Below are 19,282 nucleotides of genomic sequence, written 5' to 3' on the forward strand. Positions count from 1 at the left end.
GGATCGGAGAGGGAATAAAAGAGACTAAGGTGATATAACTCACTCATAATTGTCCTTTAAAGCAAGGTTATAGTGGGTGCAAACGCAGACAGCCTCAGAGCTCTTGTTGTCACTGGGATGTTGCATATGAAGGGTCATACATGAGAATTACTCAAGCCTCTTACCCATGTCATGCTTCAAGTCTTTAGGTAAGAAGAATTTCTCCTCACTCAGAAGCCTCCGTGTGGCCACATGCCGCAGATCAGTTGCTGCCTCCAGCTCTGTCTTTCTTTCAGAAAATATAACATTTGTTTCTATTTATTCGCCAATGACACTCAGATCTATGTTCAACTGAAGAGAAGCTCTTCTTCTCCACTAGAACCCTTCCCCTGGATGGCCTCTAACTTCCTTAACTTTAATGAGAACAAATGTTTGGACGATCCCAGCACGTCTCATTTTAACCTGCACAGTCTTCAGCCTCTTATTAAGTCACACGCCAAAAATTTGGGGGTTATATTTGACAGCAATATCACCTTTCAAAAACAGATTACAGAGTATCTTTTAAAAACTTTGAACAGGCGATCCTTGTTGGACTATTCTAACTCTTGGAGTTAGTCGGACCTGCCTTGCAGGACTGCAGTTGGTCCAAAGGCTGCAGCTCGTCTTCTGACACGAACTAAAAGACGTGAACATATTTCTCCAGTGCTTGGCTCTCTTTGCTGGCTCCCTGTTCACTTCAGAATTGATTTAAAAATGTTATTGTTGACTTACAAAGCCCTGAATGGACAGGCTCCCGGGTATTTGTCGGACCTATTGCAGCCTTATGCGCCCTCTAGATCTCTTAGATCAAATGATCTTTTAGCTGTACCAAGCTCGAGGCTGGTTCACAGAGGCGATCGAGGGTTTGGGATCGTAACGATAAAAAACACTGTAAACCATAAATTTCACACCCGAGCCTCAACTCTCGCGGCCCGGTACCAAACGACTCATGGACCGGTACTGGCCCGGGGGTTGGGGACCGCTGTGCTACATAAATAAAAAACGATAAACTTTCTATAAAATGAAATTCCATCACTGTGTTTGGTGGTTTGAGCAGCAACTCTGCAGTCATTTGCAAAAAAGGAGGCAGCTTCATGCTGCAACACCTGCGTCCACTTTGCAAAACTGCCCTTATTATGTTTTTAAAGACGGAAGTTGTGGTAAATAGACAAAAAAGTCAATTACTAATGGCACAGTGTTATGTACTGTGGGATGCTCCCAAAGGGTTCTGGAGCCTGTAAACCCTCCAGTTAAAATAATAGGCCAATAGAGCATTCCTGGAAATATTGCTTAATCAAGCATATTTGCCTCCTCTTCCCGGCTACATACAAAGTCTCACATGTTATACAAAGCGGCTTAATAATGTAGCAATAAAACAGCTTAACTGTCTGCATCCTTTCCAGTAAATATCAGTAGGGAGTCACTGCAGGAGGTGCTGCAATAAACCAAGAACCAAATTGAGTAGAGATGGAGCTTGCAAGCATTCAGAGAGCGTGCACCACCACTCGGGTCCTCGTTTAAAGAGAAGGTTTTTGTCTTTTTTCAGCCTTAATTTGGAATAGCGCTGATGAATCTGATATGGAAATATTATCTCAGAAGAGTTTGCGTGCACTTTTTAAAATCTAGTTATGTTGATCACAGGTATTTACATATGGAGCCTGAAGTTAGGCCTCACCTAACACCTGCTGCTCAACACTCACAGCTTGGCCCAGAGAGATGGCTAAATAAAGATAACGAGTCGAGACTTTCTAGTTTTGAAATACTTTGCATTTATTTTGCATAGCAATGCAGGTCAATGCAGCTACCTTTAAAATCATTTATTGCAATAAAAACTGCATCGAGACCAGAACACTTCAGTCTTTTGCAGTCAGCTGAAACTTTGCAATACTGCAGCTGTTATTTGACATCTAAAATAAAACTTCAGCTACTGCAGAAATTGATTCTGTTTGACATTTGTACCATCTGTTTTTAATAATCACTTCACATCTCTCCCGTGTGTGTTGGAAAGCACCCTTGCGCACGTCTGAAAGGTGTTCGTTTGTGTGTAACATTTTAACTGGGGCACAAAACGGGCAGCGTATTTACGTGTGCGTTTCTGTTCATATGCGAAGGCCTTATGTCGCATGAGGACAGCCCTGTCAGATTGCGTGTAGGCTGCGGCGCTGAGTCTGTGTCACACTGTGTCCCATCTCAGCACATTAGAGCCAAACCTTTGTGATGATGCAGCGTACACGGGGACATCAAAGAGAATGAGGAGGAACATAGTACAGATACGAGGACCAATTTTAATTCCACGTCACTTTCCTGACCTGAGAATTATTTCTATATTTAATGGTTTATTTCTGTCTGGACGGGCCAGAGTCCCAGATTATTTATTTATTTAGGCACTCGGTTGTGGTCAACTAATTAAGGAAAATTACATGTCTGGATTTTTTTTAAATTTCTTGATAGGTTTCCATATTTTTATTGCATATTAGAAGGCTTTAAGAGAAACATTTATGTAGTAGTGCTGAGTGTTACAATACTCTGCTCTTATTCTCTGGTTTCATGTTGTAAATTGAGTTTTGAGTCTGCTGGACTAAATAAGGAAATGTCCTCTCTGGCTCTATTTTTTGTTTCTCTTGTGTGACTTCAAGTCAAAGGTCAAAATTGATTATGGCAACATCCCTTAACCTGCCTCTGACCCCACATCGGCCTCTAACTCTAGGCAGCAAGAATTTGAAGGTGCGTAAATCCACAGCAAGCAGCTGCATCTCATTCCATTTAATGAAGCGCTGATGACATCACGTGACACAAACATGTGACAAACTGCTGAAATGAATTAACTTTGGAAGTTCAGCAGTGTCGCCACTCCACACTTGGCAATCAGAAAAAGGGAACACGGAAAAGAATCATGCCAACATCATGTGTTTGAAATATAGAGTTACAACCAAGTGTTGAAGTCTGTTAATTGGGGGCAGACACCAGTACACAGGAGCACTCTTTTAATTCACCCCTTTGTCTTTATGTCTCTTGTTGGACTTGAATAGCTGCTCAGGCTCATCAAACATAAGTTAGCCTCACACGAGCTGTTGGACTCAATGCAGAGTCACTGACGTCACACCAACTGACGATTATATCATATCCTAGATAGATTCAGATTTTGGATGTTAACAGAGTTACGCACATTCACTGGAAACAGTCTCATTGGCAGCAGTAGTTGTTTTTTTAACCATCTGCTGTCTGATTATCATAAAATTTTTGTAGGAAATCTTCACAGTTGTGTTCCAGTTAGAATGATTGTTTCTTTGCTCCTTGATTGCCAAGACTTCCAGATCACCTATTCTGACTACCTGGCATCAGAAAGTTGTCACTGATGTTGACTTTGATTTTTTTTTTTTTTAGGCAAGTGAGACATTGAGAACAGGACACTATTGTGTAAATTCATACCTTGTTAGTTAGCTTGAATGTCAGGAGCAGCGCAGGCCTCCAGGTGCCACTAGCAGGGATTTTAGGCCATTCTTAGTACACTTTCATACACAGGCTATTTTTACAGAACAGGACCCAGGTGCTCTGTAAATACAGTCTTCTATTGTGAGGCAGACTAATGAAACATGACAAACACGTGAAAACCCACCAGAAGCATGACTGTGACCCAATTTGTTGCTCACACCCATGGTGAAAATAACAAGGCCACAAAGGGAGAAGAACGGCAGACACAGTAGGAATATATTCATGCTTTGCTTTTAATCACTTCATAGAAAAAGTATTTCAGATTTATTTTTGAACACAATATACAATATAATACCATACATTGTGTGAAACATTTAATAACCCACCTGCAACAACTGGCAGACTTGAACATATTATTGACAATAAAAGAAACAAACCCATCTCTCATGCAGATAGTGCTAAATCTGGCGAACCATTTGGACACAACTAGGACCAAAAAAAGAAGAAGCTTGAACATAGTTAATGTTGATACTGACAATTTGAATTTCAAAACTGCTAACAAGTTTGGTCAGAAACACTTTAGCACAATCAGTTACATAAGATCATTTTTGTTGGTAATCCAGAATGTTTCATGTTAGTGCGGGGCGTGTTGTAGCATGCTAACAATACCGTCCCCATGAGATCTACTTTTACATGAAGTGCATTAAGTGTAAAAGGAGACAATCGCTTTGTGTTTGTCAGTCGAACCTGTATCTGGCCTCGTATATCAGCAATCTTCATTCAAACGCCAGATGGAGAAGCTTAGGTTGTAACGAGCCACTGAGGGGAGCTAAGCTAATATGCTAAGCTATTAGCATACTTTAAAACCGAGCACCGACTAAGCTAAGATGTTCCTAACTCCTACATCCAAGCCTACGCAGTTTAACGTGTCCTCTATGTTGCCTCTGGGTTACCAAATTGCTGATGTCAGATGAAAACCTTGTAGTGAAATGCGGTTGGTCAAAAATGTGTTTAATGTGTTGTATTTTCTTGGATTCAGACTATTTCAGCAGAACTCTGATATTTGGAAAACAGATTTAGATGAAATTCAAGACAGAAAAACAAAGTGACAACATTTTTGGTTTAATATTCATGCATAATATTAATAATTTCCATGTTCTTGTCTGTGACATGATATTTAAATGTATCTAAACTTGTATGTGAAAATTAAAAAAAGAAGCTGTTTCGTAGATACAAGGTTTCCATCTAACAACAACAATATGTCTCTTTAGCTGCTGCTCTGTTGGGCACTCAAAACATTGTGCGAATATATACTTAGATATATTTATATATATTTATATATATAAAAACAATATATGATACATATATAAAAAGGCTCTAATTAAGAGTCTTCTACACATTAGACACCACCACTTCCAGGTAATGCAAGTGCATATAAATTAAAATAGATTTTACACTGAACCAGTATTTCTTATTTACAGGCTTAAAGTATAGAATAAATACACTGTTATAAACAGCAAAAGGACCAACTTGAGCTTCTAGCGACAAACAGTAGAGACAAAGGTTTGGAGTGATGGGGGTAAGGCCTTATGAGGCTAAGACCTCATCCAGACACATACATACATCAACGCTTGTGCATACATATGAAACTTACTCACATACTCCATACACAAAACTAAGCATGCTTATGTGAAATCAGCTGAAGTACCTTTGAGTATCAGTAAACTAATTAAAAAAAAGAGAAAAAGACGTGATTACAGAAGCCACGAGAGCCAAAGTCTAATGGCCTGCAAACCATTTCAAACCATCAGACATTTTTGGGGGTTGTTTTAAACTAGAGCGCCTAATTATTCCTATTATTATTTTTTTTTAATTTCTTTTTTCTGTGGAAACAGGCATAGCCTTACATGCTGAATCCAGCAGTTCCAGCTGTGCCAAATCCTCATAACCTGACTGTCCTGGAAACCTGATACAGCAGAGAGGGAGGGACAATATTCAACTGACGTCAATGAGCAGGAGCAGAACATCAGGGATTTTTTAGCGTGAGGAAGAAATAGCTGGCCTGATTGTTTTGAGGTCGTGTCCGCGGAGCCTAGAGGGGTTTGTAAACCATGTGAATACTGACGCTGATGAGGGTCGAAGAGTGCCTTTCAGACAGGCAGCTGCAAGAGCGCCTTTAATCATCTGGTCTGGGCCTGATTGCAAAGAGGCCGGGGTGGGGGGGGGGGTGTTACATCAGACGGGTCTGTGGTCAGAACCCATTTCAACTAACAGGATTATTACCACTGTAGCATACCTGTGGGCTAAAAATAGACTCATCGCTGTTGCGCATTTTATCCTGAGCAGATTTCTTTTCATCGCAGATCTTAGCAGCTTGACGTAAGGGCCTGTTTGCTCGGGTTTCTGCGCATTTTATCTGGCAATGAGGGCTTGAACGTGGGTAACGCCTGTTTCACAGCAACATAACTGCAAAAATGAACAGACAAAAGTGTCTAGCTCAAACAGTTTACACTGAAAGATCAGCAGGAATCATGCAGGAATTTAGCATTTTGCATGAAAAGTCGAGTGTTGGTTTGAAACAGCAGGAAGTGCAATGGTCTGCAGGCCATTAAAAACTAAAAGAAAAGCTGTTTAACAAGAACGAGAGGTGTTGTATTTGTGTGCAACTGTGACATTCATTGACTGACATGTGATACAGAAAGCAAGAAGCTAAACGTGCGGCGTGAACCATGGATTTGAATTCCACGTGTAAAGAAGGAACTTGTGCTGAAATGTTTTCTCGTTTAGATGAATTTGTCGACATTTGTTTGGATATCTCTATTGCCCAATACATGGAAGACTTTTTTCAATATACAAAAAAAAATTTGCTCTATTCAGTTAAGAAAAACAAAACAAACAAACAAAAAAACATTTCACAGACATACTAGAGTGTTCAATAAATAAAAAACTATTATAAAGACAATAGTAAAAAAGGCACACAAGTCCTTTGACAAATGGTACAGGAAAAAAGTAAACACTTCCTCTTGCTATACAAATGTGTCTCCATCAGTAGATCTCACTCTATGCTACTTCTAGATCATATCGTGTATCGGTAAAAAAAGTCTCAAGGTACAAAACTTCTCTCAGTAGTGTCAATGTCCATTTAATGCCAGTCCAGAAAAGAAAAGTAACCATTTTCCAAACTGGCTGAAATCCTTCAAGTTCCACCATCAGTCTTGCTTTCCCATCAAGACTCAATTGTTCGCGTGAATTATTTCCTGAGAACTCTGAAGCCGCTTCGCTGAAACCGTCCGTCCGTGCCTGGCTTCAAACACCCAAGTGCAACATGCCACTGCGCGGGGCAAAACTAAGCCCTTGCCTCTGTGGGCTTTTTAAAAAGGACAGCAAGAGGATTTCCCCTCTTTTTCCAAAAAAAACACCCGCCTTTCAAATCACCGAGTGAACCTGATGCTGGAAGCCCTATGTGTCTGTGGGCGAAGCCTCGTGCGTCACGATCTCTATAGCTGTCGTGGGCTCGATCATGCCTTCCTCGTCATTCTCCTCCTCCTCCTCCTCCTCCTCATCCAGCTCTTCCTCCTCTTCGTCTTCCTCCGCGTCGCCGTCTTTTTCCATTCCGTCCAAGTCCTCCTCCTCTAAGGTCAGCTCAAATTGAAATTTCTCCCCGCCCCCCGGCCCTCCGGTGCCTCCGCTGTGTCCGTGTGTGCTCTGGTCGTAGAAGGGCGGAGAGGGACTTTGGGGAATCATGCTCTGGTACCAGTTCCTGTTGTCCTCCAGCGTGTCCAGAATGTCCTGAGCATCGGGGTGGACCAGGTCGGCCCAGGTCTCCCACAGAGGGTGTACGATGTAGTCTATGAAGCCCACCTGAAAGAAACAAACGAGTGTTAGGAGTCAGTGTCTTTTAAAGCTTTCCTGGGAATTCTCTCCATCATAGCTAATACAGTTTCTGCATACCTGGCTCTTTTCCACTGAGGCTGTGTGTTTATCGCACATCGGACTGATCTCCATGCCCCGCTCCCTCTCTCTGTCTCCTTGGTGAAAGAACTCCTCCATTATCCGATCAGTCCACTGACGATACAACTCCAGGGACTTAGTGGGGTTACTCAAGTCGGCACAGTGCACCATGTTACGCAGCACCTGGAAGTCATACAGAGTTGAAGACTGTGTCACTACACAGACTACAAAAAAGAGATGGATGACGTGACTGAGCCCCTCGTGCACAAACTTGTGCCATTATTACTGCTCAGGCAGACGTCACACATACCTGTATCCTGTCGGTGTAATTGTCTAGCAGCAGCACTCCGGAGCTCGTCACCTTTTTCGTTTCTACCATAGTCTTCAGATCGGCCAGCAGACTCATGTGTTTGGACATGTCAGTGGCCAAAACCTGAACAAAAGAAGAAAAAACACTTGATCAGCATCTGGCTTTGGAAAGTTTCTGTTTTTTTTAGTTTTACTATGAAATAATTGTAAAGAAACAAGAATCTGGAATTCCTACCATGTCGATAACCATCTTGCGCAGGGACTGACGCTGCTTCTTTGTGAGGTTCTGGAAGATATCACAGTTGTCTTCCTGTAGCAGCTTGAATCCCACAGCCAGATGATGGTTCTCCAGCACAGACTCGTCGTTGTACATTAGAGCCAGCTCAGAGTCTGCGTAGTGGTTAAAAACCGATGGTTAAACATGCTCCGATGGCTTTGTTTCGTCTCATATGAGTGGACACTTTTTGTTTAAGCGTTTCAGACTTACTGGTATTGATTAAAAACTGGTTGGATACTCCGGGATGATCAACGTCATGGATAGCCGCAGCAAAGATGGCTGCCAGGATCTCGAGATCTGTGAAGACCGCCTGTAAAAGTAATCAGAAAGGAACAGTGTTAAACAATGTCCTGAGATTGAAGCTGAAAGCAAAGAGCAGATAATCTTTGACACTGACAGCTGAGTGGCAATGTGGGAGAAATCCAGTTGTTTCTGTCACACTCTGCCTTCAAAGAAAAACGGCACACTGCCAAGGTCACACGAGGACGGAGAATTAGTATTTCCTCAACAAGCTAGCTAATAGGCTGTCTGCCTTTTTTGTGAAGATACATTGTGACAGTATAATACGCCGCCAGCTGGCTGCTATGACGACAGATGGGGAGAGCCTAGAAGTGTAAATCAGGATCTTCAGATTGGGTCATGTTGACATGGCTGCATCTCACCAGCTACTCGAGCTTGAATAGAGCTTTTAGAAAGTGTTCACCGGAAAATCTGAACAAATAAGGTGTGTGAGAGGGGGGATTCTCTCAGAAGAGGAGAAGGGAAAATATAGATGATTCATCGGAAGGACGTGGAGCTCTTTAGCCATCCAGGAAAGTGACACACGAGGTGATGTAAGAGCTCACCCTCCTAATTTAGTTTTCCCTTATTTCAGCAGATTCTGGCTCCTGATTCAAAAACGGACGAACTCAACCAAAGTGGAGAGCTACTGTAAGGCCAGCTAATGATTGGCATTACCAAACCTCGAGTTCAAGTCGGACTTTAAGACATCGCTTTCAGAAAGACTTACATCCAGGGCTGGAGTTGAGAGGAGGATGTGTGTGGACTGTGCTACGTCAGCAGCGTGCAGGCTGTTGTGGTAGGCCACATCTGAATGGTAGTGATCTTCTAATGTCATCATGTAGGCCACAAATGTATCTGCCGGGATCTTAAATGTCTTTAGAAGGTCTCGCTCCTAGGAGAAGGATACAGGGATAAACATGAGGAAGGAAACCCAGGTAACGTTTAAGTAGTAGGAAGTAGTAGAGGAGTCCTTACCTGGAAGATGGCGTACATGATGCAGGTGAGAGGTCGGTTGTTGGAGAACTCTGAAACCGAGAAGATGTTCAGGCCCCATTTGTTGAGGTCCTCCAGCTCCTTGGACAGCAGCTCCTCCTTATCAGTCTTGACCCCGAAGCGTGCGATGCTGCTGCTCGAGAGCGAGGGCCCGTGGGAGACCTTCTTGACCCCGCTAATCTGTGTCATCAGCTGCTGCTTCTGCTGCTTCTTCTTCTCCCGTGTCTTGGATGTTGGCGATGGGATCTCCACCTCATTTTGTTTGTCTACGTGAGTGGGGATTAAAAAAAAAGATGGATTTTGGTCAAGTAGAAGGTAAGAGGCTTATTCAGCAGTTCAGTGAAGATGTCTTGTATGATGGTTGGGATGTGAGAACCCAGGTGTGCTATATAGACGCACCTGTGGCAGGTTAATTCCTCGGGGGGTTTATTGATTCGCTCACTCATTCATTCATCTGTCCCTCCAGTCGTTTGCTTATTTATGCTCGCTGTCATCCATGTCTCTCTCTCAGAGCTCCCACTGCTCATTCATCCACATCCCTCAACCCCCCTTGCAGCGCCTCCGCCCCCCCATCCCAGCCTCACAGCAGGTGGCTCACATCTCATCTCCCGCTCTGTGACTCTCGGAGGTCAGCCCGTTGACACACTCAAAGCTGAGGCTTCGCCACGGGCAAAACTGTTGGAGTTTTTTTGCAGCTCTATCAGATTCAATAGTTGATGACATCAGCGAGCCTGTGCGGCTAAATAAAACGAATCGGAAGGCAAAAAAATTAAAATAAACACTGACATCACGCCAGTCTCTGTGCTAAAAATAAACATGATAGAAGTGATTTTTTCCTGTAATGAGCTTACACCGCCGTGTTTACTGCAGTCGCAGAGGAACCGAATAAGACCCTGCAGGGACCGGCTATTCTGCACGCGTGCGCGCCGCGCGCTCGTCTATCAAGCCTCGACTCGGCTCATTGCTGGCCTATCAGCCTTCCCCTGCGGAGGGTTATTCAATTACCAGGCGTAATTCAAATAATCACTTTCACTCTCATGCTCTCCCTCACATTTCTCTGCCTTCTTCTCCCCGCGCCTCGATCGCTCTTCAGTTCTCGCCTGGTAATTGAGAACGGGCAATTAAGCACACTCAGACATGTGCTGCGTGGAAACAAAAGGAGGAGCAATGTATTGCTCTCTAATTTATTACAAGTCATTGTCACCACTGCTGTGCAGTGTTTGCGTGTTGCCTGTATATAACATATATGTGTGTCTGTTAGCTGAAATATGGATAAACTGAGCTCACTCTTTTCTCTCAACTTAGCTGGTACGAAACATGCAAACAAATCAGCAGATGAAATAAATATCCTAATCGGCTATTTTGTCTCTTGTTTTTCTTCCGCTCTCACTTTCCAATCCTCTGTCACCTCCCACGTTCACTTAGATTTCCTCCTCCACAAGCTCTTCCCTGAGAGATTCGGTGGGGAAGATGGAAGAGGAGCCTGGGAGACGACTATTTTCCCAAAGTTGGGTGTGCTGGCTGATCCAAAGGGAGTTATGACAGATTTATGATGCAAGGACAGCTGGGAAAAGGTCCCAAAAAATAAATTAAAGGCACACGTGAGCTGCTGTGTCGAAAGCAATCGTAATTGGAAATCCTTGATTAAAATAGTCCCCGCTAAAAGTCTGAGATGTTTATTTATCTGGGGGATGAATCGTGCTCCACGAGCACCGTTTTACCAAGCATGAGGTCGTCTGTCACAAAACGATGGGACTTGTGATGGATCTACCAGGCCTATGGCATCAAAATTTAATTTCCCTGAGACTGAATGATGCTCTTTTTTTTTTAGTAACAAAAATAGGATAAAGCAGAAATAAGTGCATTACTGATGCGATGTTAATCTTAGTGGATGGAAGGATTAAAACAGTCCTTTTGGTGAGCTATGGACCGTGCCAGGTCTGCTGTGCTGACTCCTTTTCTTCTGATTAATATTTTCTCTTTCCTCCTTTGCTTCTTCAGCCCCCTTCAGCAGGGTAATCCTCATTTCCTTATCGAAGTCGTTGGTGAGTGGATTCTCGGATCGGCAGAGAGAGAGAGGGACAACAAGGTGTCCCTGCTGACAAAGATGCATTAAGATGGGGATGAGTCACCCAATCTGCCGAGCTCATCTCCCTGCCAGCAAAGGGGGTTCCTCTATACCTCCATTTTTTTCCCTTCAGTGCAGTGAGGTCTCTCCCTCCCTCGCTCGTTTGCTTCTTCTCAAAGCCCGTCTCGCTCTAAACGGGGGCGAGGGATCCACTGACAGCGCTATACCAGCGGGGGACGGCAAACGATCGGAAACAGAGTGTCTGAATAATCTCGGCTACCTTTATGAGCATTATCTCTGAAATATATCAGCCTATTTCTTTCTCCCTCTGTATATCTGGGATGAGATCATTTACTTCTACTTTATTTCTCTGGCTTTGTGCATCCTGCATCGAGCACTCTTCCGTAGACTTATCAGGTTTCCTGAAAATCAACTTTGAATCTGTTTTGTTTCATCGGTTGTTGATTGATGTTTCTAGAGCCGTTTGTTGCATTACGGTTTCTTTTTGTGCTTTGGTGCCAAGAACAAAACCAGAAAGGTTTTAAAGCTGAATATTCATAATTAGATGTCCGCATCTATTCTCAGACGTGCAGCCCACGCCGACAGCATCCAGTTCCAGTTCAGACTCCGAAGCCTTCTTTACAGTCGATACCCTTTTTTATTCTCGTAATATTTTGAGAAATTAAATATTAATACTTTTTTCAGTTCTGTTTCAACGGTCAGATGTCATAAACGTCGACACAAAGCTTAATGGCGCAGTTTTTTTATGGTACGCCCCCACAGGAAACCAGCCAGAGCAACTTGCACAGCTCGACATCATGCAAAAGACCGAACCTCCACAAAGAAAGAAAAGAAATTGAGCTCTGTGAGCTGTAATGTTGCATATCTGACCAAACACACAAGTCATAAACGTGATTTGTGGAGGCTTCAGATGGATCATAAACATCCAGTAGCTGTTTTTGTTTAACTTATGAACATGGTCGTGATTTTGAGTTTGTGTACACAAGACTTCCATTTACCTAGGAAGGTGTTGGAGATGAATTCGGAAACCTGGTTCCCAGACCGACTCATCTCGGATAGGTGCGTCAACTCCCGATTCAACATTCTCTTGAACTGCAAGAGAGAAAGAGGAGGAGGAGGGGGAAGAGAGAGAGAGAGAGAAATGTCGTCAGTTTCCACTGGAGAGGAAATCTGGGAAACATTAGGATATATACGGTTACATGGAAAATTTACAAGTGCCCAGTTTTATTCTGCCAGGTCAAGAATGTCACTTGATATTTGTGCTTTTCCACAGTTTTCCCTGAAATGAATTAAGATGCAGATAATTATTAGCGTTAACAGTGAGTAGGCTGCCACTTTTTAATAAGCCTCAAATTACCCGCAGCAAACACTTCACAGTTTTATTACGCTGGGTCGCATATTTGGGGCATTTAACCATTTTCCCTGCATCAGTGTGCAAAAATTTCAATGATGCAAGAGGAAAATCTGCACGCAGCTCGAGACGTTCCTCTTGTTGCCAACATTTCACGTAATTCAAACATTTAAAAAAACACTTGTGATAAACAGGCACAGAGTACACAGAGACCCAGACACTGCAGCAGCAGCTGTTTATGACAGGCTGTTGCATGCGCGTGCACACACAGACACACAGCTCTGCAGAGGGCTCAAGATGGAGCCCGAGCCGTCGGATCCCCCACCACCATCGACAACAACCCTCTAATAATGATGGAAATATCTTTGGGTGCACGCGTCGTGCCCACAAAAGCAGCCGATCGGTTCCAAACCGATCTTTAGCTTCTAATGACAGAACAGCACAGAGAGCTATAATGAGGCCAACGCGGTATCCCCACAAGCTACGTAGATAAGCGCCACACACCTTAATGTAACCCCAAGACACCGACAGCAGGTAATTGGCTTCAGGCATTTTGGACCCCGTTTTCTCGTTCCTACACAAAGCCAGAACTGTAATCCAAAAAGGGAGGATGGGGGCAAATTAGAGGCAGATGATCAGGATTCCTCCAGCACCCAAAAACAGGGGGGAAAAAAAAAAATCCTCTCTTCTCTCCTCTCGGGTTTCTCTTCTTCTCAGCAGCTAAGAGAGCAGCTCGATGGTGGCTCACTCTCTCTCTCAGCAGCAGAAAAGGGCCAGCTCTGAGTTTCCATGCTTGGGAATGGAAATCTGGGAGGATGGACGGATGTGCGTGAAAGAAGGAGCTGTAAGCGAGGAGACCCAGCGGGCTCGATGGATCGGCTGGAGCAGCAGCTGGAGCCGTGAGCTGGGGACTGTCTGCGCACTGATGAATAATGGAGAAGAAGCGAGGAAGGGAGGAGGGGAAAAACGGCGATGGAGAGGGGAGGAGGAGGAGGCGGGAGTGAGGCAGTGATGTTCATCTGACTAGAGGGGGGGTTCCTCTACTGGATTTGTCTCGCTTTGCTGCTCTCGCTGCTGTAGCACTCCCTCCCTCCCTCCCTCCCTCCCTCCCTCCTCTCGCCCTCGCTGTAGTCTGCCAGCCCCAGCAACACACTCCAGTCAGAACACATGATTTGACAGAAAGTGGGGGGGAAAGGGGGTAGCCCAAACTACAGCTTGGCATTGGTGTATATGTAAAGTTATAAAGGGGTGTGTGAGTGATTGATATTTAATATCCATTTAATATGAACTCTTTCGCTCTCTTTTTTCTCTCAACTACAAAACCACTGCAAGTAATGTCCGTCCTCCTTCATTCCCAGGCCCTGTAATGTCATGAAGCTGTGAAACTGCGCCTCCCATCTACGAGTGAAACAATGGGAAGAGCGAGAGGGATGCTGCAGCACGTTTTGAAGAATATGAACGTACAGCGATGGTATTTCTAATCACCATTATCTCTATTATCCCCTCCCGCCCCCTCTTTTGTGTCTTCTGTTGTCTCCTGACGTGCAGCCACGGCAGCCATTGTGGAGAACTCATAAGCCTGTTCATTATCCGCACCCCATAATAATATTAGATGCTGACAGGGTGTTTGTGGACGGCTATTTTTAACAGCCAAGACACAGGAGGCGAGACGGTTAGAGAAGAAGGAAGATAATTGTGTCCTTCCTTCCCCAAGTTAGGTGACACGAAGCCCACGGTTTCTCTCGCTGCCTGTAACTGCGTGTGCGCCAATTACCAGAACACCCCAACGCCATGGCAACAGCACTAGGTAGCCAGTGTCAGGCTGTTTTTTTTTCTAAATGAGGAGAGGGGAGGCGAAGGAGAGAGGCTTCCCCTATTGCTTCCCAGGCAGACATGTGCAGTAGCTGCTGAGCTGTCACGAGGACTCACCACACACATCGCCCCTGCTCGCATCCACTGATGCACAGGCTGAAAATCGCCTCCTCCTCCTCGCCTCCACCACCATTCCCTCGCTCTGCTTCATCTATCCCTCACTCTCCACCGCTTACATGTCAATTTCTCTCTCGGCTTCCACTAGCCAACACAGTCATCAATCTCTGTCTGTCTGCTTCGCTGGCAGAATCGATGGGCTGTCCTCAGAGCAGGTGTTGATACTGGCTGCGGTGTACAAGGCCAGGCCCACCTGACCGGAGCGTAACACCAGCAGCACCAGACGTGTCAATCACGACTGGGCTCTTATGTGTGAAAACCTTGAGGACAGCTGCGACGCCTCCCTCACGCTTCAGAACATATCCACAGGAAACTGTAAACAGAGGTTCCCAGAGAATCTCTCGGCCCTAATGTGTGTGTGCGGGAAGATGAGGGGGAGATGAAAGCTTTCCCGAGAGAATTCCTTCCGGAGAAGGAGAAGAAAAAACACAGAAAAGGAGGAGGCAGCTCTTTATATAATAGCTCACTGCATAATATATAAAGAAACCAGAAATAACAGGATGCAGTGTCGAAGTGCCGTGCTTCCCCCAGAAGCTGCGAGAAAAGTGCGCACACGCTCCGCAGCAGCCTGCGAGCGCCGTCACCTGCATTTAAACCCAGTCAGTGCTGACATGTTTTATAAGTGTGTGTGTTTCAATGTGTCGCTGCCAGTGTGTGTTTGGAGTTGGCTCTTTCATGAGGGAAGCCTCCTTATCTCCCACTGACATCATGACACTGGAGGGAGATTAACCCATCCAAAGATGTGTGGATACATCTCTCCGTCACTGGAATCTTTATCATATTTGTTTCACCAGTTAGCTCCTTTCATTTATTATAATCTAAATCAGTTTTTTCAACAAATTTTCCATTATTTTTGCTTTTATCTCGTCTTCCTCTCGCTTTAAGCTCCATATCTCTGTCTTCTAACCTCTTACTCCTCCCCTTCTCTCCCTGCTTTCGGTGGGTGGGTTGATTCAGCAGAGAGGTGCTCTGACAGAGGGAAGGAAGGTGAATGGAGCCCGTGGTACATCAATGAGAGGTGGAGGGAGGGGCATTCGTGCAGAGCCCCCTCCGTTCAGACGTGATCCCATCGGACAGCTCGCCGTGCAGGGCGGCGAGGCGGACAGGTGGACCGGAAGGCAGACACGGAGTCTCCCTCTGACACGAGACTGATCTTACGCAACATCAGCGTGCTTCCATTATCTGAGCTGGCGCTGCAGCCTCAGGGTATCGTGTCTGTTACTCTCTGACTGTTTCTCCTCATCGTTCTGATCTTTTTGCACCACAGCTTAGAGGATGACTGAACTGGAACTCTCTGGTGTTGCTGAAATCAGCTGAAATTTTCCAGTTTGTCTCGTTACCCATTTGCGCCTGAAGTGGTTCAGACTGAAGTTGTGTCTCTGAGCCACTAGTGGGTGCACTACACCCATTCTGGTCAGTCTTGACTTAGTACTGGGCTCCCAGTCTGTACTGGTATTTACAACTTATGGCTAAATCTGTAAATATCTTTGCACCTCTGTGAAGGTGCGAAACACACTTTAAAAGTAATCAATTTCTTGATTTAAGTCACTCAGGATTTGCAAGGAGCTGCAAGTTTTATTTATTATCGTGATTTTTATGCTTCTCAACACAGTCTCATATTCACAGCATGCATGCAGCGTTGCTGATTATAACTCGTGCAACCATCTCCTTTACCAGCAAACGTGCAGCGTTTGCGGTTAATCACCTCCTCGGTTTAGCAAACGTGTGACGCCAGATTGTAAAATCAGCACAGCGGCGCGGAGGGGTAGTGACATAACTCGGAGAAGATCAGGAAACTTACCTACGTATGAACTGTGCGTATGTTGGTTAGAGATACAGACAATTCTGAGAGACGGCCTGACTACCTCTCACTTCCTCTGACTCACTCGCTTATGCTTGTGTGTGCGTGTGTGTGTGTGAGAGATGGAGTGTATTCATGCATCTGTGGTCCCGTACAGTAAAATATAGAGGGGGGAAAAAATGAAGGTTTCGAGAGCAAAAAAGGATGGGAAGGAGAATCGCTTTTAAGCCGACTGATTGATTCTAATCGCTCCTGGTGATCACAGCCTCAGATGTAGTTTGCTTCACTATTTTTAGGCTCGAGGCTGCAATGCTCAGCTCGAGTCGGGGCTGCTTCGAAAGCAGAAAGCAACCCTCTGTTAAAGACCACGCTGCAAAAAAAAAACAACAGGAAATGCTCAAATCGTCTGTTCTAAATTCTCCTCCTAACTTCTGGCAAAATAAAGAATTGCAGAAATGTGTTCTCGACACTGTGCACCCAAGCTACGAGCACTTCACCACTACTTCTCTCGTCAGACAACCTGAGTGTTTTGGCCTATGTCAAAAAAAAGTCTTTGGTACCCAGCTAAGATACACTCCTTTCCATCCGCTGGACCTCCTGTGATTTAAATCTGTGGCTCCTTCCCTCATTTTAGGCAGTTGGAGACATTAAAAGCAGACAAAGCTGAACTTTTTATAAGCAGTAACTATGCAGTTACAGTGAATACTGGTTATTGTCACTTATAGGTCACTTACAAACTAAAGAAATCGCTTTGGCATTTGGCCAGGAAGAACAAAACGACATCTGCGCTTAATTATCTGGAAGCACCATAAATCTCTCATGAGTTTGATTCTCTGGGAGTAAAGGTTATCTAGTTCCACAGACAGAAACAATTTGGGAATACGCAGCAAAGGAAGCATAAAAGACCCCCGAGGCAAATGCAGAAGGCAGGTTTGACCACCATGAGTTGAAAATTAATATTCAAAGGACAAACTTTTCAGTAAATTGAAGCGGCAATAAATACTCCCAACATGCTTCCAAAGTGAAATCATGTGCAGACTTGAAATAAAATGCTGCTAAAATTCGCTCCAAACTCCACCAGGATCAAAGGGCATATAAGTACACAATGTGTATGAAAAAGCAATGTGTATGTAATATATTAAAATATATATATATATCCAATAGCATTCAGTGCAAGAAAAAGCTTGAGCAAGCCACAAAACATCTGTTCTTTTAAGTCCAAGCAAGGCAGGAAATCTCACCGAATGGCGAATGATTACAAACTGTGTCTACCAGCATAAAATTATAAAAATAACAAAACTCACCTTCCTCCAACCGTTCAGCTTCCCTAATTTCCTCTCTTTCTTGTCAAAGCAACAGGCGCCCATGTTGCTGTGTGTAAAGTGCAGGGTAGAGTGGGGCTGCCGTCCGTTAAAGTGTCTCAGTCTCAGTCTGACTACAGCATGAGTAAAGGGACCAAGCCTCTGCTCTCTGACGCTGGGAAACGCCACAGCTCTAGTGACTCACTCGGGACTGCGAGGTCTGATCAGGCTCTACCTCACACCCTGTGTCTGTGGAGCAATGACTGTGTTAGACCTCTGCTACATACACACTCCCTCTTGGGGTAGTCCCGCCTCTAGCCTTTTCCCCCCCCTGCTCCTCTTGCTTGCTGCTCAGCGCTCTTGCAGCTGGCAGTCACATCTCCGAAGCTTTGCTGTCACTGTTAAATCTACTCGGGTGACCGGCTCTTTAAAAAGCCCTTTACACGTGCTCGTCTCCATCAGATTTCTTCATGGTTTCATTATTCATTCTAAGATGCAGTAATTTGCTGCTTGGTGTTTGTGGATTTTGTATTGGGGGGATGATGATGTCATCATCTCAGGCTCAGGGATAGGGATTCATTTTTCCTTGAGCTTTCTTTGATAACCAAGAAAACACTTAATGAATTAATGCACATACCGTATTTTTCAGACCATAAGGCGCATTAAGTGAAACAAAACAGTCAGATAAGTCAAACTTTACTCAGCTCATTCTTCTTGCTTCCTCCTCTTCTGTACCATTGATTCATTAATGTTGAATTCTCTGCAGCTGCTCTATTCCCATGTTGTTGCAGTATATTAATGACTAACCTCGTATTGTCGATGGATTATCTCAGTTGTTCTCCTGACTGAAGTTTGGTCCGTTTACAGCATCCTGCCATGCGATTGCATTTGTCCCTAACCATCGGGAACCCTCATGTTAACTTTTATCAAGTGGAAAAAAGTTAGCGTTCATCCTCCAGCTTCACTGTGTTTATGCTATGCTAACATAGCTGTGTCACTAGCGATCACGTAGCACATCATTATATACCAGCTAGTCCAGCTTCAGTAACCCTACAAACGCCACTGCTGTTTAGTTTTCTGTCTTCATTTATGTTGGAAGTGATAACAGAGCTGTACGTTTGATTTTTTCAGAAATCTCTCAGTCAGAACATGCTATATCATGTTTAGGTGGAAGCTAGCGAGCTAACTTCCTGTTAACTTCTAACTCCGTTGAATGTAATAAATTCTGTTTTCATGGATGCCTGGATGTTAAACTTAATTGTTACACCTGGTAAAACAGCAACGCTGATCATTTTATTAAAGATGAAAGAATTTAGACAGTTTTAACTCTCAGTGATGTCGCAGTGTTCGTTTGACTTTGGGACCTGAACGGATGGAGTTTAGGACCCAGATTCCTCCGCGAGGCTCCTGGCTATGGTAGCCGTAATGCACCGACAATCTGGTGCAGCTTCGTAGCTACCAAAGTCGTAGTAAAACATGTTTTGACAGA

General features: G+C 44.3%; 1 protein-coding gene across 6 annotated transcripts in view; it reads right to left on the reverse strand.

Moving 5' to 3' along the window:
- Positions 1–3,735: 3,735 nt before the first annotated feature.
- Positions 3,736–19,282, reverse strand: part of pde4ba (phosphodiesterase 4B, cAMP-specific a) — a 182,940-nt gene continuing 167,393 nt past the window's right edge. For all 6 annotated transcript variants that reach the window (XM_085387601.1, XM_085387600.1, XM_085387603.1 and 3 more), the window contains 8 exons: positions 12,350–12,443; positions 9,245–9,528; positions 8,997–9,161; positions 8,198–8,297; positions 7,946–8,100; positions 7,712–7,834; positions 7,402–7,584; positions 3,736–7,311 (listed from right to left, as the gene is read on the reverse strand). In XM_085387601.1, the coding sequence (XP_085243727.1) occupies positions 6,910–7,311; positions 7,402–7,584; positions 7,712–7,834; positions 7,946–8,100; positions 8,198–8,297; positions 8,997–9,161; positions 9,245–9,528; positions 12,350–12,443 (1,506 nt within the window). In that variant the 3' untranslated portion in view covers positions 3,736–6,909. The remainder of the gene's footprint in view (positions 7,312–7,401; positions 7,585–7,711; positions 7,835–7,945; positions 8,101–8,197; positions 8,298–8,996; positions 9,162–9,244; positions 9,529–12,349; positions 12,444–19,282) is intronic.

The sequence above is a fragment of the Rhamphochromis longiceps genome, linkage group LG17 (assembly GCF_057381845.1).
Source record: "Rhamphochromis longiceps isolate RC_006_pf linkage group LG17, R_longiceps_female_GT1.1, whole genome shotgun sequence".
In the NCBI taxonomy this organism is placed as follows: domain Eukaryota; kingdom Metazoa; phylum Chordata; class Actinopteri; order Cichliformes; family Cichlidae; genus Rhamphochromis; species Rhamphochromis longiceps.